Raw genomic sequence first — 25,216 nt, 5'->3', positions numbered from 1 at the left:
ATTGGAAGAAAAAAGGATAACAATTGAAACCGAATGAGTAATGATAAAGTACGACTTTAATTTTGAGAGGGTACGTCAGTTTAGGGGATATTTGCAGGATGGTTTGAGTCCTTATTAAAGAACTGTGTGATAGAAAAGTGCGTGAGGCTCAGCAGTCAAGCAAGCCTTCCACATCAGCCACAGCAGACGACAAACCTCGACCTTCGACATCGAGACGGGCAGAGATAGAAGAAACACACATCAAAGTTGCTGGTGAACGCAGCAGGCCAAGCAGCATCTGTAGGAAGAGGTACAGTCCTGATGAAGGGTCTCGGCCTGAAACGTCGACTGCACCTCTTCCTACAGATGCTGCTTGGCCTGCTGCGTTCACCAGCAACTTTGATGTGTGTTGCTTGAATTTCCAGCATCTGCAGAATTCCTGTTGTTTGAGAGATAGAAGAAGATGAGTTGCCTGCTCTAATGGAAACAGGCAACAAGATGACACCCCAGTGTCCCACCACCCCAACCCCCAGCCCACGGACAGATACCGATTTGCGGAGAATGCAAAGGTAGCCGGGACGCACACAGCACTTCTTTAAGAAAAAAGCAGAAATGCTAGTTAGTTAGGTGCCACCGACACGTAGTTGTCGGCCCAGATCAGAGACGACGCAATCAGAAATCGGCACTGATCTGGGCCGACAATTACGAGCAGCACCTAATTAATTAGCATGTTTGTTTCGGCTTTTTTTCTTAAAGATGTGCTGTTTATCTCCCGGCTACTGCTGGACCCTTGCGTTCTTCACGGCAATGTATTGCTCAGCGGCCTGGAGGGTGGGGGCCCACTGCAGCACCCCAGCCTGCGACGACTCAGTCTAACACACCATCATCAGTGTGCTCGCTGTCTTCCCGATTCCCGTAAGTGATACTACCTTGTACATACATTATTACTACTTTATATAGGCTGTGTATTTTTACGTGTTATTTGGTATGATTTGGTAGCTTCATAGTTTGAAGATTACTGGAGAGCGCTTGCACCGTGTTTTTGTCAACAGCGCTTGCGCGAGATTTTCTGCCAATGGCTCTTGCGTGAGATTTTCGCTACGGAGATCTGTGCCGGCAATGATTGTGGAAAAGTATTTCTACTTTATAAAGGCTGTGTATTTATCATATCATTCCTGCTTTTACTATATGTTACTGTTATTTTCGGTTTTATGTGTTATTTGGCATGATTTGTTAGGTTATTTTTGGGTCTGCGAACGCTCACAAAATTTTCCCATATAAATAAATGGTAATTGCTTCTTCGCTTTACGACATTTCGGCTTACGAACTGTTTCATAGGAACGCTCTACCTTCAGATGACGGGGGAAACCTGTATTTGGTCATTGGGTATGCTTGAGGCTCCGACAGATAAATGTTGGATATTGAGAGGTGTTCCTGTTTAATGTTGGTGCTTTGAATGTAGAATCCAAGTGCCATGTGGCCGGCTCTTGTTTCTGTGTCTCAGTAGATGGTGAATCACACTTGGTTGATATTGTCATGTTTTGTTGAGGGCTGCATTTGTGTGCTGCTGTAGGTTAGCAATTAATGAATTCGGTATCCCTAGCTTTATCCCGTATTTGTCTTTCTGTATATCGAACTTAAAACAAGTTGTAATTTGTTTCTGAAATGCCTTCTCACTTATACTCCCTACACTTGCCCAATACTGACCATTTCCTAGGGAGTCTAACTGTAGACTGGTTCAAAAAGCTCTGTCATTCACATTAATGTACTGGACAAGTCCCTTCCAATTACCCTCATACTTTTACACTTCCTCTGTGATTTGTCCGTGCAAATTTTCATCTACAGTGCCTTTTAAGAGTATTCAGCCCCTGACCCTCTGTTCACATAAGAGTACTACAACCAGGGATTTTGATCAATTTAACTGAGAAATTTGATTTGTGAATCACATGCTCCTTTTTCGCAGTAGAACCCAAAAACAGGGAAAATTGTAAAGCATGAAAAACTAAAAATTCAAAAACTGAGACATCAGCAATTCAAAAGTATTCATCCCCCTTTGCTTAGTACTTAGTAGAACCACCTCTCGTAGCTATTACTGCTGGTAGTTTTTTTGAATAAGTTCTTAATTAGCTTTGCACAACATGATGGAGCAAAATTTGCTTAATCCTCCTTGCAAAACTGCTCAAGCTATGTCAGGATATTTGGGGAGCAGCAGTGGACAGCAATCTTGAGGTCTTGCCAGAAATGTTCAATTACGCTAAGGTCAAAACTCTTGAGGTCTTGCCACCAAAGGACACTAATTTTCTTCATTTGAAGCTACTCCATGGTTGCCCTGGGAGTGTGATTTGTGTTGTCCTGCTAAAAGATAAACTTCCTCAGTTTAAGCTTTCTGGCAGAGGCTAGCAGGTTTAAACCCAGGATTTCTCAGTGTTTAGCAGCATTCATTTTCACATCAATCCTGACAAGATTATCAGTCCCTGATGCTGAAAAGCATCCCCTTAGCACGAAGCTACCCCCACCAGTAGGGATGGTGTTACCTGGCTGATGTGCAGTATTAGCGGCACACATACCACTTAGTGTTGAAGCTAAAAGTACCACTTTTCTTATCCAACCACAAGACCTTCTCCCACAACTTTACTGTATCTTCTAAGTGATGCTTTGCAAACTCTTTACGAGCAAAGATGTGCTTTTTTTTAAGCCAGGGTTCTTCCTTGCCACTCTTCCATAAATATCCTTTTACGCCGTAGAGATTGATGAGCCATGACTTTCATCTCCAGTTACAGGCACTGACTTCTACAGCTAACTCAGAGTGACTGTTGGAATCACAGTAGCCTCTCTTACATTCTTCTCTGGCGACAGAGGTGGCAGTGTGGCTGTGGTTTTGTATTTTTTCTACTTTTTCACGATGGGCTGCACTGAGCTGCTAGTTATGTTCAGTGCCTTTGAGATAGTCTTGCATCTTCCCCAAATTTGTGCTTCTCTAATGTCTCCCTGACTTGTCTTGAATGCTCTTTTGTCTACATATTGGTTTAGTCTGTTTGAAATCTACCATGTTATTGGACCTTACAGAGAGAGGGGTATTTATTCTTATGAAAACAGGTGATCCTCCAAATTTTCTGCATCAACAGATTTGGTGAGTTGGTAAGGTAATACTATATAGTGTACCTGAGGGAAGTTAGCGTAGTAATTACAAAGGCGATGAACACTTTTCAGCCTCACAATTTTCATTTTTAATTTTTAGTGAATTGTTGACAGGTTTTGGAATTTTTCTTTTGATTTGACATAATGCACGATGTTTTGTAGATTACATCAAAAATCCTACTTCAATATATTTTAAATTTAGAAAACAAGACAGTAAAATGTGAAAATAATTGTGGGAGCCGAATACTTTCTCAAGGCACTGTAATTAGTTCAGAAAATCCTACAACCTCACATTAAAAATTAACTATTAACCTAATTTCAACTGGGCTTGACAGTATAGAGCTCCCAATTTCTATCGCCCTCTGGTGGTTTGTAATTTCACTCTTGAGAGCCTGGCTCTAACTTCTGTGAGAGCCCAACTATTTATTCTGTCAATTCCAATTAATATCTTGAAATTAGCAGTAAATCCACATCCTGACTTTCCAAGTTCCAGAGGTACATCGTAGTTCAAAAATCTCTCCATGTTATTGAACTCTTGAATCCATGTAGTACTTCAGTGAATCCATGTTATGCTCTCTCCAAGAATAAGGTGCAGTATATTTTGTGTCACTTTAAGTACTTTGCAGTTCTGCTTCAGACACTGATGAAAATGCTGCTTGAGATTTTGAATTTAACAATTACCGCTGTTTATGATGGCATTTTCAACACATGTTTAAAGACAGGAAGGAGTTGGTAGATGAGATTTTGTAATGTGTAACTGGTCTGTAATTTGTGTAAAGAGTCATTGAGGTAAGAATTATAACTATAACTTTACTATAACTTTATATCTGTATTATTAACTTAATGATGTCATTGGTCAATGCTAGTTAAGGCTCATTGGGTAATATTCCCTGATATTTTGACTCAAAATCTAGAGTGATCAGTATAGTATTGAAGGGATGTACTATTTCAAGGGTGTCTTTTGTCTAAGGTGTTAATTAAGCTCCACTGACCTCTCAGGTGGACATAAGAGATTAAATATTACCATTGGTTTAAATTAATTGAAAACACTGCCCAGGGTCCTGACCATTAATTCTCCCCAACAGCATTTAAGGTTATCAAGTCACATGCATCACTGTTTGAGGAAGCTTGCTGTGCATTTCATACATTACAGTAATCACCACACTTCAATAAGTATTTCATTGGGTGTGATGGACTTTGGGAGGTTCTGAAGTTATGAAAGGCAATACAGTGGATCCTGGTTAATGGGGAGACATTGGGACTAGTGCATTTTTGGACCAATTAAGCAGCTGCCCCAATGAACAGAAGTTTTGTGGAAATAGTTAAAAAGGTGTTTAAAAAAAAAAGACAAACTATCATTTAACTGAGTAGCAAATTATTTATTTAAATGAAATACAGAACCAATTAGAGCACGACCAACACTACTACAGTACTATGAAACTGTATTAGTTCCTAATAGTTATCAGTGGAGGAATTCATCCAACGTATGCTACTGTGTTCTTTTGATTGACAATAAATGAACAAAATCAGTGCAGTCACCTAGTACAGATAATGAACTGTCTTCATACAATGCTTCAAGCAACACACATCAAAGTTGCTGGTGAACTCAGCAGGCCACGCAGCACCTCTAGGAAGAGGGTTCATACAATGCTTTCAGTGATTGCAGCTTCCAAGTTTCAGTTTTCATGATTTTTCAAGATGATTGTCAATACCTTCAGATTTTTCATAGTTCCCAACTTGTTGAAGTAATGAAACTGTTTCATTTTCTGTCCTGGCAGTTTCTGGCATCTCCATACATAAATGCTTGAAACCGCAGTGAGCAAAACAATTCTGAATTGTAAAACTGTTTATTTCTCGCCAACTATCAGTGACAAAGTATCACTGCTTTTTGAATGTAAACACATGCAACTGATGCTATTTAAAAACTACTCCTTCTAAGCATGGTGTAGTGTCTAATGGCCACACATCTGCATGCAACTGACACTGTATATCATTACAACTCATTCACTGTCTGGTGAATGATTTAGAGTACTATTTGTGCGTTAACATGTTTGTTCTGTTTTACAGGGACACATTAAGGGTTACATCTCTCACCAACATCAGAAGCTTGTGGTCAGCAAACAGAACCCTTTCCCTTCTCTGTCCTCTGTGTGTTAGCTAACTGAGGCCAGACATTCATGTATTCTCATTCCCAGCAATTCCTGAACACATTGTGGTGGCTAGTGGTCTCATTACCAGCAGCTGAATTTAAAGCTGAGGATTCATAGACAGTGTTGGTTGTACATCTCCTGATACTGGCTTGAAGTAATTTTGTATGTCTCATTAAGGATGCAAGTATAAAGCAAAAGTATATTTTGTTACCATAAGTGACACAGACGCTGTAATAAACTTTTTAAGTAAAGCATGGTTTTTGTCTTGCTTGGTCACAGATGAGTTTCAATTAAACTATTTCTAAAGGAGTACAGTAATAGCTAAAATATTTCAAATGACCAACAATTGACATTTGGTAACCCTGAATGCCTCCTTTATCTGGAACATAAATTCCAGAAGAGGAATGTCAAGGTTGCTCGGGCAGACGAGGTGAAGCAGAACCCCAAGGATTTCTACAGATAAATTAAAAGCAAAAGGTTTCCAAAGGGACAAAAATGGTCCACTTAATCAATGTGGTAATCTGTGTGTAATACCAAAAGAGATGGGCAGATCTTAGATGGATTTCTTGCATCTGTATTTACTTGGGACATGGACACAGAGTCTATAGAACTGAGGCAAAACAGCACTGAGCTCATGGACCATATATGAATTACTGAAGAGGCAAACTTGCTGTTTTGAGGCAAATTAGGGTGGATAAGTATGTAGGGCTGACAAGGTGTCACCTCAGACATTGTGGGGGGCCAGTGAAGAAAATGCAGGGACACTGGCACAGGTATTTAAAATGCCCTTAATTGCAGGTGAGGTGCTGGAGGACTGGAGGACAACTAATGTTGTTCAATTGTTCAAGAAAGGCTCCAAGAATTAGCCGGGAATTTAAGGACCAGTGAGACTTGAATCAGTAATTCCTAAATTATTGGAAGGTATTCTAAGTGTTACGTACCCCGTAACTGGGTTGCCAAACCAGCAGAAATGGATCACTCAGTTGGAGTCTGGATTACTAGATCTAAGAAAGTTTTATTAAAGAAACAAGCAACACAGTAATCGAAAGGATAATAAATGCAACAGTTCAGCAATGATAAACACACAATTGCACAGAATTAAGATAACAGCATCAATCAAGCTCTATCGTTGTCTAGGGGTAAATGACCAATTTCAAAGTGACACAAAGTCCAGTTCAATTTAGTTCAGTTCGCAGTAATCGTTGCCATGGCGATGGACAGTGTGGGGGGAAGGAGAGAGAGAACAAGAACGAATGATCATTCAAAACGGCTTCCACACACAGACCTGCGATATTGCTCACAAGCAGCTTTCGGGCGAGTCCTTTGTGATGTCACCTGGGGTCACCGACTGTGACCCCTCCTCCAGATGCGGTCGATCCTCTGCAGTGAACCCGGCACCCAAGCAAGGGTGGACACACACCGGGTTCCCGCTGATCGTACCTTTCCACCCTGTGCGTCTATGGCTTGGTTCTGCACCAGCCTTCCAAACGACTCCCGCCGACTTGCGGGGGGGGGCACCGTTTCTAGGGTCTCATTACCTCGTGGTGTCGTGTGTGTGTCCTGCCTTAGCGAACCTGTCCCTTTTTATCCCCCTGCTGGGGTATGGCCTGTCCATCACTTCAAACAGTTCAGAGTTCAAAGGGGGGGAGCCGCTCTAGACAGCTCTCTCTCCTGTCCCTTCATTGCACATCTCCAAATCGCCTGTCCATCACTTCAAACGGTTCAGGGTTCAAAGGGGGAGACGCTCTAGACAGCTCTCTCTCCCGTCCCTTCATTACACATCTCCAAATGCTGCTCCATTGTCTTCCTTATCTCTCTCTCTCCCGAAGACAGGTGGCAGACCAACTGCTGATCACACAGGACAGCTAACATCTATGTGTATTCTTGTCACATAAGAGACTGAGTATTTAAGTAGACGGGGCCTGATTAGGGATAATCAGCATGTCTTTGTGCATGGTAGGTCATGTTGTACTATTTTTATGGAGTTTTTTGAGAAGATTACCAGGAAAATTGATGAAACAAAAGGCAGTGGAAGTTGTCTACATGGACTTTGACAAAGTCCTACTTGGTCAAGAAGGTTCAATTGTTTGGTATACATGTTGAGGTAGTAAATTGGATTTGACATCAGCTTTGCAGGAGAAGTCAATGATTACTTATCTGACTGGAGGCCTGTGACTAGTGGTGTGTCACTGGGATCGGTGCTAGGTATGTTGTTGTTTGTCATCTCCAGCATATCAATGATCTTGATGTAAACTGGCTCACCAAATTTGTAGCTGACACCAAGATTGGGAACGTAGTGGACAGTGAGGAAGGTCATCAAAGCTTGCAGAGGGATCTGGACCAGCTGGAGAAATGGGCTGAAAAATTGCAAATGGAATTTAATGCAGACAAGTGCAAGGTGTTGTACTTCAGTGGGATCAACCAGGGTAGGCCTTACCCAGTGAACAGTTTGGGCACTGAGGAGTGCAAAGCGATCTGGGAATCCTGGTCCATCATTCATTGACAGTGATGGTACAGATAGATAGGTTTGTAAAGAGAGCTTTATAAGTCAGAAGTACTGAGTAGTGGAGTTGGGACATCATGTTGAAGTTGCAGGAGACGTTGGTGAGACCAAATTTGCAGTATTGTTTGCATTTCTGGTCACCTGCTTACAGAAAAGATGTCAATAAGACTGAAAGAGTGCAGAGAAAATTCACAAGGATGTTGCTGCAATTGGAGTATCTGAATTATAGGGAAAGTTGAATAGGTTAGAAGAACTTTCTCCGATGCTCCAGGGAATAATAAATCAGGATCTGATAAAATTATGAGGGGTACAGATAGGCTTAATGCAAGCAGGCTTTTTCCACTGAGATTGGGTGAAATTAGAACTAAATGTCATGGGTTGAGGATGAAGTGTGAAATTATTAAGGGAAACTTGAGGGGGAACTTCTTCACTCAGGGAGGTGGGAGTGTGGAATGAGCTGCCAGAGGAAGTGGTGCATGGGGGTTCAATTTCAATCTTTAAGAGAAGCTTGTGCAAGTACATGGACTGGAGGGGTATGGAGGTCTCTGTTCTAGGTGCAGGTCAATAGGACTGTGCAGAATAACAGTTTGGCCCTTTGCTGTGATCTTGTACTCTGACTCTATAATTCATACAAAATGGGCTGTGAACTTTGGTTAAATTTCCCTTTATGACCAATCCATTGTCTCCTCACTTAACTTGCATTACTATGCTCAAACATTATTCACTAAGCAGCTGGAGTAATGATTGTGTGTAAGTGCAAGAGACTTGATGTTTCTAAAGGTGCACGTTATCTAAATCCCAGCTGATCTGTATGTACACTTCTCACAGTTCAAGTGACATTTGGATGGAGGCATCTGCCCAACTGTAATGTATCTCTGAAAAGTAACTTGTATGTCAAAAGTTGTATTATATTTGCCAGTGCAGCTATTCAAACCTGGCAGCCAATGCAAAAGAATCTTAAAAGCAAATTGCATCCCGGAAATGGGGACACCTGGAATGGTTACATTGGAATTGAAGTTTACCATGGAACCAACTACATCTAATGGATCACCACAGGATCTACTCTAGCTTTTCAGCATGTGGGTACTTCCTTCAAATTAAACTTGTAAAAAATGTTTTAAATCTTCTGAATACAATCCTTCTAATGTACCAAGGAAGTGAGTACAGGTCCTCCCTAGTTTACAAACACCTAACTAACGTGTAGCCTGTACATGTGTTCGAGCAGAATGGACTTGCGAGCTGCAGGCATCTTCTGCTGTGCAGGCACTCTGTTCACAGCACATTTCTGACTTGGGAACTGTTTAGGTTACGAATCAGTTCACAGGAAGAGAACCTTACTGTATCATGAAGAGGACCTGCTGTAGCAGTTCTTTTGTTTATCTACAATCATCTACAATCTACCTCATCTACAATCTACTATTATCTACAATCGGGAGCAGAGTGAAGGTTTAAGGGCTTCGGATCAACGGGCTTAGGCGGAAACGGGCGAGGAAGGTTTGGCATTCATTTTCTGTTGTTATTTGAGGAGAGGGGCAGTATGAGTGTGAGGGAAGTTTGCTGTTCTCGGTGTCGGATGTGGGAGGCCCTGGAGTCTCCAAGCCTCCCGGACGTCTACATCTGCGCCAAGTGCATCGAGATGCAGCTCCTAAGGGACCGCGTTACGGAACTGGAGCTGCAGCTCGATGACCTTCGTCTGGTCAGGGAAGAGTGAGGAGGTGATAGAGAGGAGTTGCAGGCAGGTGGTCACGCCGGGGCCAGGGGAGGCAGACAAGTGGGTCACGGTTAGGAGGGGGAAGGGGAAAGGCCAGGTAATAGGGAGTACCCCGGTGGCTGTGCCCCTTAACAACAGGTACTCCTGTTTGAGTACTGTTGGGGACAGCTTACCCGGGGGAAGCGACAGTGGCCGTGCCTCCGGCACAGAGTCCGGCCCTGTAGCTCAAAAGGGTAGGGCAAGGAAGAGGAGGGCAGTTGTGATAGGGGACTCGATAGTAAGGGGGTCAGATAGGCGATTCTGTGGACGCAGTCCAGAGACCCGGATGGTAGTTTGCCTCCCTGGTGCCAGGGTCCGGGATATTTCTGATCGTGTCCAAGATATCCTGAAGTGGGAGGGTGAGGAGCCAGAGGTCGTGGTACATATAGGTACCAATGACATAGGTAGGAAAAGGGAAGAGGTCCTGAAAGGAGAATATAGGGAGCTAGGAAGGGAGTTGAGAAAAAGGACCGCAAAGGTAGTAATCTGGGAATTACTGCCTGTGCCACGCGACAATGAGAGTAGGAATGCGATGAGGTGGTGGATAAATGCGTGGCTGAGGGATTGGAGCAGGGGGCAGGGATTCAAGTTTTTGGATCATTGGGACCTCTTTTGGCGCAGGCGTGATCTGTACAAAAAGGACGGGTTGCACTTGAATCCTAGGGGGACGAATATCCTGGCAGGGAGATTAGCGGGGGCTACTGAGGTGACTTTAAACTAGAATGGTTGGGGGGTGGGAATCAAATTAAAGAGGCTAGGCGTGAGGAGGTTAGTTCACTACAGGGGGATGGGAACCAGTGCAGAGAGACAGAGGGGTGTAAAGTGAGGGTAGAAACAAAAAGTACTATGGAGAAAAGTAAAAGTGGCAGGCCGACAAATCCAGGGCAAGCATTACAAAGGGCCACTTTTCAGCATAATTGTATAAGGGCAAAGAGAGTTGTAAAAGAGCGCCTGAAGGCTTTGTGTGTCAATACAAGGAGCATTCGTAATAAGGTGGATGAATTGAAAGTGCAGATTGTTATTAATGATTATGATATAGTTGGGATCACAGAGACATGGCTCCAGGGTGACCAGGGATGGGAGCTCAACGTTCAGCGATATTCAATATTCAGGAGGGATCGACATGAAGGAAGGGGAGGTGGGGTGGCGTTGCTGGTTAAAGAAGAGATTAACGCAATAGAAAGGAAGGACAAAAGCCGGGAAGATGTGGAATCGATATGGGTAGAGCTGCGTAACACTAAGGGGCAGAAGACGCTGGTGGGAGTTGTGTACAGGCCACCTAACAGCAGTAGTGAGGTCAGAGATGGTATTAAACAGGAAATTAGAAATGTGTGCAATAAAGGAACAGCAGTTATAATGGGTGACTTCAATCTACATGTAGATTGGGTGAACCAAATTGGTAAAGGTGCTGAGGAAGAGGATTTCTTGGAATGTATGCAGGATGGTTTTTTGAACCAACATGTCGAGGAACCAACCAGAGAGCAGGCTATTCTGGACTGGGTTTTGAGCAATGAGGAAGGGTTAATTAGCAATCTTGTCGTGAGAGGCCCCTTGGGTAAGAGTGACCATAATATGGTGGAATTCTTCATTAAGATGGAGAGTGACATAGTTAATTCAGAAACAAAGGTTCTGAACTTAAAGAGGGGTAACTTTGAAGGTATGAGACGTGAATTAGCTAAGATAGACTGGCAAATGACACTTAAAGGATTGACGGTGGATATGCAATGGCAAGCATTTAAAGGTTGCATGGATGAACTACAACAATTGTTCATCCCAGTTTGGCAAAAGAATAAATCAAGGAAGGTAGTGCACCCGTGGCTGACAAGAGAAATTAGGGATAGTATCAATTCCAAAGAAGCAGCATACAAATTAGTCAGAGAAAGTGGCTCACCTGAGGACTGGAAGAAATTCAGAGTTCAGCAGAGGAGGACAAAGGGCTTAATTAGGAAGGGGAAAAAAGATTATGAGAGAAAACTGGCAGGGAACATAAAAACGGACTGTAAAAGCTTTTATAGATATGTAAAAAGGAAAAGACTGGTAAAGACAAATGTAGGTCCCCTGCAGACAGAAACAGGTGAATTGATTATGGGGAGCAAGGACATGGCAGACCAATTGAATAATTACTTTGGTTCTGTCTTCACTAAGGAGGACATAAATAATCTTCCAGAAATAGTAGGGGACAGAGGGTCCAGTGAGATGGAGGAACTGAGCGAAATACATGTTAGTAGGGAAGTGGTGTTAGGTAAATTGAAGGGATTGAAGGCAGATAAATCCCCAGGGCCAGATGGTCTGTATCCCAGGGTGCTTAAGGAAGTAGCCCAAGAAATAGTGGATGCATTAGTGATAATTTTTCAAAACTCGTTAGATTCTGGACTAGTTCCTGAAGATTGGAGGGTGGCTAATGTAACTCCACTTTTTATAAAAGGAGGGAGAGAGAAACCGGGGAATTATAGACCGGTTAGCCTAACGTCGGTGGTGGGCAAACTGCTGGAGTCAGTTATCAAGGATGTGATAACAGCACATTTGGAAAGTGGTGGAATGATCGGACAAAGTCAGCATGGATTTGTGAAAGGAAAATCATGTCTGACGAATCTCATAGAATTTTTTGAGGATGTAACTAGTAGAGTGGATAGGGGAGAACCAGTGGATGTGGTATATTTGGATTTTCAGAAGGCTTTTGACAAGGTCCCACACAGGAGATTAGTGTGCAAGCTTAAAGCACACGGTATTGGGGGTAAGGTATTGGTGTGGGTGGAGAGTTGGTTAGCAGACAGGAAGCAAAGAGTGGGAATAAACGGGACCTTTTCAGAATGGCAGGCGGTGACTAGTGGGGTACCGCAAGGCTCAGTGCTGGGACCCCAGTTGTTTACAATATATATTAATGACTTGGATGAGGGAATTAAATGCAGCATCTCCAAGTTTGCGGATGACATGAAGCTGGGTGGCAGTGTTAGCTGTGAGGAGGATTCTAAGAGGATGCAGGGTGACTTGGATAGGTTAGGTGAGTGGGCAAATTCATGGCAGATGCAATTTAATGTGGATAAATGTGAAGTTATCCACTTTGGTGGCAAAAATAGGAAAACAGATTATTATCTGAATGGTGGCCAATTAGGAAAAGGGGAGGTGCAACGAGACCTGGGTGTCATTATACACCAGTCATTGAAAGTGGGCATGCAGGTACAGCAGGCGGTGAAAAAGGCGAATGGTATGCTGGCATTTATAGCGAGAGGATTCGAGTACAGGAGCAGGGAGGTATTACTGCAGTTGTACAAGGCCTTGGTGAGACCACACCTGGAGTATTGTGTGCAGTTTTGGTCCCCTAATCTGAGGAAAGACATCCTTGCCATAGAGGGAGTACAAAGAAGGTTCACCAGATTGATTCCTGGGATGGCAGGACTTTCATATGAAGAAAGACTGGATGAACTGGGCTTGTACTCGTTGGAATTTAGAAGATTGAGGGGGGATCTGATTGAAACGTATAAGATCCTAAAGGAATTGGACAGGCTAGATGCAGGAAGATTGTTCCCGATGTTGGGGAAGTCCAGAACGAGGGGCCACAGTTTGAGGATAGAGGGGAAGCCTTTTAGGACCGAGATTCGGAAAAACTTCTTCACACAGAGAGTGGTGAATCTGTGGAATTCTCTGCCACAGGAAACAGTTGAGGCCAGTTCATTGGCTATATTTAAGAGGGAGTTAGATATGGCCCTTGTGGCTACAGGGGTCAGGGGGTATGGAGGGAAGGCTGGGGCGGTGTTCTGAGTTGGATGATCAGCCATGATCACAATAAATGGCGGTGCAGGCTCGAAGGGCCGAATGGCCTACTCCTGCACCTATTTTCTATGTTTCTATGTTTCTATTTCAGTTCATCAGAATCTGGTTAGGCAGTCATCAGTCCATTATCCAAAAGATTTAATAAAGTGCACTAAGAATTTTAAAATAGTACACAATATTTTTGAAAACAAAATTTAAGTTATTCCAAAGCTGACCAATTTCGATGCCTTATGGAAGTTTTCATATTTAGATATAAGCAAAATGAGTCTGAGCAGAGGCTGAATGTAGAAGTTCTTTAGAAATGGCATGATGTTTGTTACTGGACATTGAATGGACATTTTGTGCCCGGATGTTGAGTGGAAACTCTGTGTAATTGAAGAAAATGTTATCTGCTTATTCTTGGAAATTAAAAAAAAGTTGCATTGCTTGCTCACCTGTTTCATTTGTGGAACTTTATGGAGAAATGCAAAAGGATATTACATTGAAGTATTATTTCTTCAAAAGTCACTTCAAAGCATTATATTGTGAAATAAGTGTAAATTAATGTTTCAGTTGAACATTTATAATGAAATAAATTTTTATTGCAGTTTAACAAGCACCACATGTTGGAGGAACTCAGCAGTCTCGGCAGCATCTAGGAACAGAGTGCGGGCGGCATTTCGACAGGACTGCAGAAAAACGCTGAGTAGATTTGAGGTGTCGGGGCGAGGGGAGAGAACCACACAAGGTAGCAGGTGAAACCTGAAGGGGGAGGGGATGAAGCAAAGAGCTGGAAATAAATTGATAAAAGAGACAGAAGGCCATGGAAGAAAAAAAAGGGGGAGGAGCAGCAGAGGGAGGCGATGGGCGGGCAAGGAGATATTAAAGCATTGTATTTTTTTCAAAAGTCACTTTAAAGCATTATGTCATGAAATTAGTGTAAATTGATGTTTCTGTTGAAAATTTATAATAAAATAAATATTTATTGCAGTTTAACATAAGAGCATAAGAAATAGGAGCAGGAGTAGGCTATCTGACCCGTCAAGCTTGCTCCATAATTCAATAAGATCATGGCTGATCTGGCCATAGACTCATCTCCACCTACCTGGCTTTTCCCCATAACCCTTAAATCCCCTTCTATGCAAAAATCTATCCAACCTTAACACACACAAAATGCTGGAGGAACTCAGCAGGCCAAGCAGTATCTAGGAAAAGAGTGCAGTGGACATTTTGGCAGGAATAGAGAAAAAAGCTGAGGAGTAGATTTAAAAGGTGTGTGTGTGTGGTGGGGGGGGGAAGGAGCACCAGAGGGAGGCAATGGGCAGACAAGGAGATAAGGTGAGAAGAAAAGAAAAAGGAGATGGGAAATGTTGAAGGAGAGTTGGGGTGGGGGGCATGACCATGTTTGAGAAATTGATGCTTATGCCATCAGGTTGGAGGCTACCCAAACGGAATACAAGGTGTTGTTCCTCCAACACAAGTGTGGCCTCATCATGACAGTGGAAGAGGCCACGTATAGACATATCGGAATGGGAATAGGAAGTGGAATTAAGATGGATGGCCACTGGGAGATCCTGCTTTTTTAGGTGGAAGGAACGTAGGTGCTCGGCGGAGCGGTCTCCCAATCTATGTCAGGTCTCACTAATATACAGGAGGCCACACTGGGAGCACTAGACACAGTAAATGACCCCAACAGACTCACAGGTGAAGTGTCGCCTCACCTGGAAGGACCCTGTGGCCCTGAATTTCATGAGAGAGGAGATGTAGGGGCAGGTGAAGCGCAATCCCTGTGGAAAGCAGAAAGTGCAGGGGGGGGTGAGATGTGCTTGGTGGCGGGATCCCAATTGAGGTGGCGGAAGTTTCAGAGGATAATGTGCTGGACATGGAGGCCGGTGGGGTGGTAGGTGAGGACAAGGGGAAACCTATCCTGGTAACGTGGTTGGAGGATGGGATAAGAGCAGGCGTGCGTAAAATGGAAGAGAGGCGGTTGAGGGCAGAGTTGATGGTGGAGGAAGGGAAGCCCATTCTTTGAAAAAAGAGGACATTTCCTTTGTTTTGGAATGAAAAGCCTCATCCTGAGAGCAGATGCAACGGAGACGGAGGAATTGAGAGAAGGGGTTGGTGTTTTTACAAATAACAGGGTGGGAAGAGGTATAGAATCAAATCACAAACAAGAAGAAATCAGCAGATGCTGGAAATCCGAGCAACACAAAATGCTGGAGGAACTCAGCAGGCCAGGCAGCATCTATAGAAAGAAGTACAGTCGACGTTTTGGGCCGAATCCCTTCAAAAGGACAACTGCCGGAAACATCGATTTTTCCATTGATACTGCCTGGCCTGCTGAGTTCCTCCAGCATTTTGTGGGAAGGGATATAGTCCAGGTAGCTGTGAGAGTCAGTGGGTTTATAATAGATATCAATGGATAAGCTGTCTCCAGGGATAGAGACAGATTGAGAAAGGGGAGGGAGGTTTCGGAAATGGACCAAGTAAGTTGAAAGTTAGAGGCAAAGTGGATGAAGTCAGTGAATTCAGCAAGGGTGCAGGAAGCACACTTCACCTGCGAGTTTGTGTTCAGTGCTCCCGGTGTAGCCTCCTGTATCGGTGAGACCTGTCATAGATTGGTAGACTGCTTTGCCAAGGATCTACGTTCCGTCTGCCTGAAAAAGTGGGATCTCCCAATGGCCACCCATTTTAATTCCACTTCCCATTCCCATATTCCGACAAGAACTGTCCTTTGTTACTCAAATAACAAGCCATGGGTAATAAAGGACATTAAGGACATCCTGAACGCTAAAAAGAGGGTGTTTAGAGATGGAAATAGGGAGGAGCTGAGGGCCAAGATCAGGGAGGCTAAAGACAGGTACAGGAGGAAGCTTGAGTGGAAACTCCAGCAGAACAACATGAGAGCGGTCTGGAGGGGGATGAGGACCATCACTGGGTTCTGGCAAACTGGCAACAGAGAAGCTGAAGGCAGTGTGGACAGCCCACACTTAGATCCCCTCCAGTTTGCCTACCAGCCCCGACTAGGAGTTAAGGATGCCATCATCTACCTGCTGAACCGTGTCTACGCCCACCTGGACAAGCCAGCGAGCACTGTGAGGGTCATGTTTTTTGACTTCTCCAGTGCGTTCAACACCATCCGCCCTGCACTGCTGGGGGAGAAGCTGACAGCGATGCAGGTGGATGCTTCCCTGGTGTCATGGATTCTTGATTACCTGACTTGCTGACCACAGTACGTGTGCTTGCAACACTGTGTGTCAGACAGAGTGATCAGCAGCACTGGGGCTCCACAGGGGACTGTCTTGTCTCCCTTTCTCTTCACCATTTACACCTCGGACTTCAACCACTGCACAGAGTCTTGTCATCTTCGGAAGTTTTCTGATGACTCTGCCATAGTTGGATGCATCAGCAAGGGAGATGAGGCTGAGTACAGGGCTACGGTAGGAAACTTTGTCACATGGTGTGAGCAGAATTATCTACAGCTTAATGTGAACAAGACTAAGGAGCTGGTGTTAGACCTGAGGAGAGCTAAGGTACCGGTGACACCTGTTCCCATCCAGGGTGTCAGTGTGGACATGGAGGAGGATTACAAATACCTGGGGATACAAATTGACAATAAACTGGACTGGTCAAAGAACACTGAGGCTGTCTACAAGAAGGGTCAGAGCTGTCTCTATTTCCTGAGGAGACTGAGGTCCCTTAACATCTGCCGGATGATGTTGAGGATGTTCTACGAGTCTGTGGTGGCCAGTGCTATCATGTTTGCTGTTGTGTGCTGGGGCAGCAGGCTGAGGGTAGCAGACACCAACAGAATCAACAAACTCATTTGTAAGGCCAGTGATGTTGTGGGAATGGAACTAGACGCTCTGACGGTGGTGTCTGAAAAGAGGATGCTGTCCAAGTTGCATGCCATCTTGGACAATGTCTCCCATCCACTACATAATGTACTGGTTGGGCACAGGAGTACATTTAGCCAGAGACTCATTCCACCGAGATGCAACACTGAGCGTCATAGGAAGTCATTCCTGCCTGTGGCCATCAAACTTTACAACTCCTCCCTTGGAGGGTCAGACACTCTGAGCCAATAGGCTGGTCCTGGACTTATTTCCTGGCATAATTTACATATTACTATTTAACTCTTTATGGTTTTATTACTATTTATTATTTATGGTGCAACTGTAACGAAAACCAATTTCCGCCCGGGATCAATAAAGTATGACTATGACTATGGCTCCCAACACTGTGAGGCCACAATTACTTTGGAGCAACAACACCTTGTATTCCTTTTGGGTGGCCTCCAACCTCATGGCATGATCATTGATTTCTCGAACTTCCTGTCGTGCCCCCACCACCTGGACCTCTCCATTTCCCATCCCATTTTCCATCTCTCACCTTATCTCCTTTCCCGCCCATCACCTCCCTCTGGTGCTCCTCCCCCCTCCTCTTTCTTTCATGGCCTTCTGTCTCTTTTATCAATTTACTTCCCAGTTCACTTCATCGCCGCCCCCTCCAGGTTTCACCTATCATATTGTGTTTCTCTCCCCTTACCTCCCCACCCTCACCTTTTAAATCTACTCCTCAGCTCTTGCTCTGCATTCCTGCCAAAATTCCGACTGTACTCTTTTCCTAGCTGCCACCTGGCCTGCTGAGTTCCTCCAGCATCTTGTGTGTGTTGCTCAGATCTCCAGCATCTGCAGATTTTCTCTTGCTTTTTTATTGCAGTTCATTCTTTGGTCCACTATTGTTATGGCTGCTCAGTGGGGAGGTTCCTTGAGTATGAATCAACACTGTATCTCATGTAAAATGCAAGGTAATCCAGCAAGTGCCTTGTTAGAAACCAGAAGTATCCAATGGTACGGATTGAAGTGTAGGAAAACTACTATAGTTACGGTTTTACAGGGTTATCCAAGCTCAGATAAAGGTGTTTGAGGCAGGATGAGGTGTTCTGCCAACTGTAAGGAAAATTAAGAAGAAGTGAATGGGAAAAGCATTGGCAGGCCTCTTCCAGAAAGATGGCAGCACGCTGGGACGCAGCAGCCTCCATGGGGCCAGTCATTTTTACCATTGCAGGACACTACTGGACATTAAGAATTTCAGGTACTGCAGGTCGATTGGGATTTCTTCCTGGAAAGCTACAACCTGTACAAAAGGGACAGTTTACCCATGAAACCAAAGGAAACAAATATCCTTGTCATAGCAACACTCACACACACTGGAGGAACTCAGCAGGTCGGGCAGCATCTGTGGAAATGATCAGTCAACGTTTCGGGTCGGAACCCTTTGTCAGGACTGTAGAGGGAAGGGGCAGAGGCCCTATAAGGAAGGTGGGGGGAGGGTGGGAAGGAGAAGGCTGGTAGGTTCCAGGTGAAAAACTAGTAAGGGGAAAGATAAAGGGTATCCTTGTCATAGATTTGCTAGAGCTGTTTGGGAGGGTTTAAACTAATTTGGCAGGGAGATGGGAACTGGAGTGATAGGGCTGAAGATGGGTGGTTGGTTTGCCAATAGAGACAGTGTGTAGTGAGACTGCTAACAAAGAGATACTGATGATAGGGCAAAATTGCAGTCAGTAGAATGAGTTGCAATGTTAAAGGGGGATAAATCTGAAAAGGGTGATGAATACAGGACTGAAGGTGTTGTATTTGAATGCATGTGTATGGAATAAAGCAGATGAACTTGTAGCATTTACAGATTAGCATGTGTAACATTGTAGGCATTACGGAATTGTGGCTGAAAGAAGATAACAGCTGGGAGCTTAACGTCTAAAGATACGCATCATATTGAGGACAGGCATGTAGACCAAGGAGTGGGGTTGCTCTGTTGGTAAAAAATGAAATCAAATGATTTGTAAGGTGACATAGGATCAGAAAGTGTAGAGTTGTTGGTAGGGTTGAGAAACTGCAAGGGTAAAAGAACCCTAATAGAAGTTATATACAGACCTCCAAAGAGTAGTAAAGATGTTCTACAAATGACAATGGGAGATACAAAGTGCATGTCAAAAGGGCAATGTTACTATTGTCATGAGGGATTTCAATATGCAGATAATTGGGAAAATCAGGTTGGTGCTGGATCCAAGAGGGTGAATTTGTAGAATGCATATGAGATGGATTTTTAGAGCATCTCGTGCTTGAGCCCACTAGGAGACCAGCTATTCTGAATTGGGTGTTGTGCAATGAACTGGAATTGATTAGAGAGCTTAAGGTAAAGCAACCATTGGGGAAAATTGATCATAATATGATAGAATTCACCCTGCAAATTGAGAAGGAGAAGCTAAAGTCAGATGAATCCGTATTACAGTGGAACGAAGAGAATTACAGAGGCATGAGAGAGGAGTTGGCCTGAATTGATTGGAAAAGAACACTGGCAGGGATGATGGCAGAGCAGCGATGGTTGGAATTTCTGGAGACCATTCAGAAGGTGCAGGATAAGTACATCCCAAAGAAGTATTCTAAAGGCAAGATGACACAACCATGGCTGACAAGAGAAGTCAAAGCCAACATAAAAGCCAGAGAAGGCATATAATAAAGCAAAAATTAGTGGGAAGTTAGAGGATTGGAAAGCTTTTAAAAAGCAACAGAAAGCAACTAAAGAAGTCATAAAGAAGGAAAAGATGGAATATGAAGGTAAGCCAGCCAATAATATTAAAGAGGATTAAAGTTTCTTCAGATATGTAAAGTATAAAAGAGAGGTGAGAGGAGATATCAGACTGCTGGAAAATGATGCTGGAGAGATAGTAATGGGGGATGAGGAAAGGACAGACAAACTGAGTAAGTATTTTGCATCAGTCTTCACTGTGGAGGACATTAGCAGTGTGGTGGAAGTTTGAGAATGTCAGGGGAGCAGAAGTGTGTGAAGTTGCCATTAATAGGGAGAAGTTGCCTGGGAAACTGAAAAGTCTCAAGGTAAATAAATCACCTGGACCAGAAGATCTATATGCCAGAGTTCTGAAGGAGTGACTGAAGAGATTGTGAAGGGCATTAGTAATAATCTTTAAAGGATCAATGGATTCTGGTATGTTCCCAGAAGACCATAAAATTGCAAATGTCACTCCATTCTTCAAGAAGGGATACAGGCAGAAGATATCGGAGCAGAATGTTGAGGATGTGGTTTCAGGGTACTTGGAGGCATATGATAAAATAGGCTGTAGTCAGCATTGTTTCTTTAAGGGAAAATCTTGTCTGACAAATCTGCTTAGTAAGTTAAGAGCCCATGGTGTTGTAGGAAAGATACTAGCATGGATAAAGCATTGGTTGATTGTCAGGAGGCAAAGAGTGAGATTAAGGGGAGCCATTTCGGGTTGGATGCCAGTGACTAGTGGTGTTCCACAGGGGTCTGTGTTGGGACTGCTTTTTTTTTAACCTTGTATGTCACAAAAATTTAGATGATGGAATTGATGGGTTTGTGGCCATGTTTGCAGATGACACATAGATAAGTGGAGGGGCAGGTAGTTTTGAGGAAGCAGAGAAGCTACGGAAGGACTTAGACAGATTAGGAGAATGGACAAAGTGGCAGATAGAATACAGTGTCAAGAAGTGTATGTTCATGCGCTTTGGAAGAAGAAATAAACGTGTAGACTTTACTAAATCAAGAGAAAATTCAAAAATCTCAGATGCAAAGGGACTTGGGAGTCCTTGTGCAGGATTCCCTAAAGGTTCATTTATGGATTGAGTTAGTATTGAGGAAGGCAAATGTGATACATAGAAACATAGAAATATAGAAAATAGGTGCAGGAATAGGCCATTCAGCCCTTTGAGCCTGCACTGCCATTCAGTACGATCATGGCTGGTCATTCAACTCAGAACCCTGTACCAGCCTTCCCTCCATACCCCCTGATCCCTTTAGCCACAAGGGCCATATCTAACTCCCTGCATTTTGAGAGGCTGGAATATAAAAGCAAGGATGTAATGTTGAGGCTTTATAAGGCACTGGTGAGGCTTCACTTGGAGTATTGTGAGCAGATTTAGGCCCCTTACAAAGGATGTGTTAATATTGGAGAGAGGTCAAAGAAGGTCCACGAAAATTATTCAGGATTGAAAGGGTTATAAGAGGAGTTTTCAGTGGCTCTGTGCCTGTACTTATTGAAATTCAGAAGAATAAGGGGGGGATCTCATTGAAACCTATCAAATGTTGAAAGGCCTTGATAGAGTGGATGTGGAGAGAATGTTTCCTATGGTGGGAGAGTCTAAGATCAGAGGGCACAGCCTTGGAATAGAGGGATGTCCATTTAAAATGAAGATGAGGTGTACACAAGGAAATCTGCAGATGCTGGAAATTCAAGCAACACACATAAAACGCTGGTGAACGCAGCAGGCCAGGCAGCATCTATAGGAAGAAGTACGGTTGACCTATCGGGCCGAGAGCCTTTGTTCAGGATGAGATGTAATTTCTTTAGCCGGAGTGTGTTGAATCTGTGAAATTCGTTGCCACAGGCAGCTATGGAGGCCAAATCATTGGGCATACTTAAGGCAGAGGTAGATAGTTTTATGATTAGTCAGCACGTGAATGATATAAGGAAAAGGCAAGAGATTGGGGCTGATAGGGAAATGCCATAATGAAATTGTGGAGTAGACTCGACGGGCCAAAAGGCTTAATTCTGCTTTATCCGCTCAGGGGATCTCCTATCCACTGCTACCAACCTTATAGTTCACACACCTCGCACTTCCCGTTTCTACCTCCTACCCAAGATCCACAAACCTGCCTGTCCTGGCCGACCTATTGTCTCAGCTTGCTCCTGCCCCACCGAACTCGTTTCTGCATACCTCGACACGGTTTTATCCCCCCTTGTTCAATCCTTTCCTACCTATGTTCGTGACACTTCTCATGCTCTTAAACTTTTTGATGATTTTAAGTTCCCTCGCCCCTACCGCTTTATTTTCACCATGGATGTCCAGTCCCTATATACTTCCATCCCCCATCAGGAAGGTCTCAAAGCTCTACGCTTCTTTTTGGATTCCAGACCTAATCAGTTCCCCTCTACCACCACTCTGCTCCGTCTAGCGGAATTAGTCCTTACTCTTAATAATTTCTCCTTTGGCTCCTCCCACTTCCTCCAAACTAAAGGTGTAGCTATTGGCACCCATATGGGTCCTAGCTATGCCTACCTTTTTGTTGGCTTTGTGGAACAATCTATGTTCCATGCCTATTCTGGTATCTATCCCCCACTTTTCCTTCGCTACATCGACGACTGCATTGGCGCTGCTTCCTGCACACATGCAGAGCTCGTTGACTTTATTAACTTTGCCTCCAACTTTCACCCTGCCCTCAAGTTTACCTGGTCCATTTTCGACACCTCCCTCCCCTTTCTAGGTCTTTCTGTCTCTGTCTCTGGAGACAGCTTATCCACTGATGTCTACTATAAGCCTACTGACTCTCACAGCTATCTGGACTATTCCTCTTCTCACCCTGTCTCTTGCAAAAACGCCATCCCCTTCTCGCAATCCCTCCATCTCCACCGCATCTGCTCTCAGGATGAGGCTTTTCATTCCAGGACGAGGGAGATGTCTTCCTTTTTTAAAGAAAGGGGCTTCCCTTCCTCCACTATCAACTCTGCTCTTAAATGCATCTCCCCCATTTCACATACATCTGCTCTCACTCCATCCTCCCGCCACCCCACTAGGAATAGGGTTCCCCTGGTCCTTACCTACCACCCCACCAGCCTCCGGGTCCAACATATTATTCTCCGTAACTTCCACCACCTCCAACAGGATCCCACCACTAAGCACATCTTTCCCTCCTCCCCCCCTGCATTCCGCAGGGATTGCTCCCTACGCGACTCCCTTGTCCATTCGTCCCCCCCATCCCTCCCCACTGATCTCCCTCCTGGCACTTACCCTTGTAAACGGAACAAGTGCTACACATGCCCTTACACTTCCTCCCTTACCACCATTCAGGGCCTCAAACAGTCCTTCCAGGTGAGGCAACACTTCACCTGTGAGTCGGCTGGGTTGATATACTGCATCCGGTGCTCCCGATGTGGCCTTTTATATATTGGCGAGACCCGACGCAGACTGGGAGACCACTTTGCTGAACACCTACACTCTGTCCGCCAGAGAAAGCAGGATCTCCCAGTGGCACACATTTTAATTCCACATCCCATTCCCATTCTGACATGTCTTTCCACGGCCTCCTCTACTGTAAAGATGAAGCCACACTCAGGTTGGAGGAACAACACCTTATATTCTGTCTGGGTAGCCTCCAACCTGATGGCATGAACATTGACTTCTCTAACTTCCGTTAATGCCCCACGTCCCCCTTGTACCCATCCGTTATTTATTTTTATACACACATTCTTTCTCTCACTCTCCTTTTTCTCCCTCTGTCCCTCTGACTATACCCCTTGCTCATCCTCTGGGTCCCCCCCCCCACCGTCTTTCTCCCTGGGCCTCCTGTCCCATGACCCTCTCGTATCCCCTTTTGCCAATCACCTGTCCAGCTCTTGGCTCTATCCCTCCCCCTCCTGTCTTCTCCTATCATTTTGGATCTCCCCCTCCCCCTCTTACTCACTCTTCCTTCAGTTAGTCCTGACGAAGGGTCTCGGCCTGAAACGTCGACTGTACCGCTTCCTAGAGATTCTGCCTGGCCTGCTGCGTTCACCAGCAACTTTGATGTGTGTTGCTTAATTCTGCTCCTATGTCTTTTGGTCTTATGGCCTACCCCATCAGTGAATTGCTCGTTGGCAGAGAAGCTGGACTTGGTGTGGACTGTGTTGCTCTCTGCTACAGAGAGGCATCTGAGTTGGCGAGTGAAGACAGTGTGCAGTCTAACAGCCAGTGATTGACCGCAGGATTGTTTTCAACGGCTTTTGGGACCACCCGGTAAAGGAAGCCATTGAAATAATACTAAAGATGAAGGTCTCATTCTGAGTAAGAACTGGAATACAATTTTAAACAAATTGGGAAAGTGGAAACCTGATTGGTTGAGGTCTAGTCATTCAGGAGGGATGAACGATGGGAGTTGAGTATAGTTATCACTGGGCTAGACGTGCCAAGGCATCATCCTTGATGAAGATGGTGGAAGTTGTCATCGAAACAATGGTTGAAATTGACGCCCTGTACCTGGCTGGAAGCCCGAGAAGAGTTTATAAGTGACTGATTATCTTAGTCATTTTTTTTGTGTGATTGCAAGACCCTGTTGGACATTGGTATCAGAATCAGAATTAGGTTAATTATCAGCGGCATGAAACGTAAAATTTGTTAGCAGCAGCAGTTCAATGCAATGCGTAATCTAGCAGAGAAAGAAATAAACAAACAAACAAATAAATAAATAAATAGTCATAGTCATAGTCATACTTTATTGATCCCGAGGGAAATTGGGTTTCGTTACAGTTGCACCAACCAATAATAGAGTATAGATATAGCAAAATAAAACCATAAGATATTAAATAATAAGATGTAAATTATGCCAGGAAGTAAGTCCAGGACCAGCCTATTGGCTCAGGGTGTCTGACCTTCCAAGAGAGGAGTTGTAAAGTTTGATGGCCACAGGCAGGAATGACTTCCTATGACACTCTGTGCTGCATCTTGTTGGAATGAGTCTGTGGCTGAATGTACTCCCGTGCCCAACCAGTACATTATGTAGTGGATGGGAGACATTGTCCAAGATGGCATGCAAGTTAGACAGCATCCTCTTTTCAGGCACCACCGTGAGAGGGTCCAGTTCCATCCCCACAACATCACTGGCCTTACAAATGAGTTTGTTGATTCTGTTGGTGTCTGCTACCCTCAGCCTGCTGCCCTAGCACACAACAGCAAACATGATAGCACTGGCCACCACAGACTCATAGAACATCCTCAGCATCGTCCGGCAGATGTTAAAGGACCTTAGTCTCCTCGGGAAATAGAGACGGCTCTGACTCTTCTTGTAGACAGCCTCAGTGTTCTTTGACCAGTCCAGTTTATAATCAATTCGTATCCCCAGGTTTTTGTAATCCTCCACCATGTCCACACTGAC

The 25,216-nt window shown here is 44.2% G+C and overlaps 1 protein-coding gene across 2 annotated transcripts in view; it reads left to right on the top strand.

Annotated features, from left to right (window-relative positions):
• pcid2 (PCI domain containing 2) overlaps positions 1-5,518 on the top strand; it is a 60,871-nt gene extending 55,353 nt beyond the window's left edge. For both annotated transcript variants that reach the window (XM_072260892.1, XM_072260891.1), the window contains one exon: positions 5,185-5,518. In XM_072260892.1, coding sequence (XP_072116993.1) covers positions 5,185-5,274 — 90 coding nt within the window. In that variant the 3' untranslated portion in view covers positions 5,275-5,518. The remainder of the gene's footprint in view (positions 1-5,184) is intronic.
• The last annotated feature ends 19,698 nt before the right edge of the window (positions 5,519-25,216 follow it).

The sequence above is a fragment of the Mobula birostris genome, chromosome 6, assembly GCF_030028105.1.
Source record: "Mobula birostris isolate sMobBir1 chromosome 6, sMobBir1.hap1, whole genome shotgun sequence".
Classification (NCBI taxonomy): Eukaryota; Metazoa; Chordata; class Chondrichthyes; order Myliobatiformes; family Myliobatidae; genus Mobula; species Mobula birostris.
The sequence above is the reverse complement of the archived record's forward strand: the minus strand, read 5'-3'. Positions and strand labels throughout refer to the sequence as shown.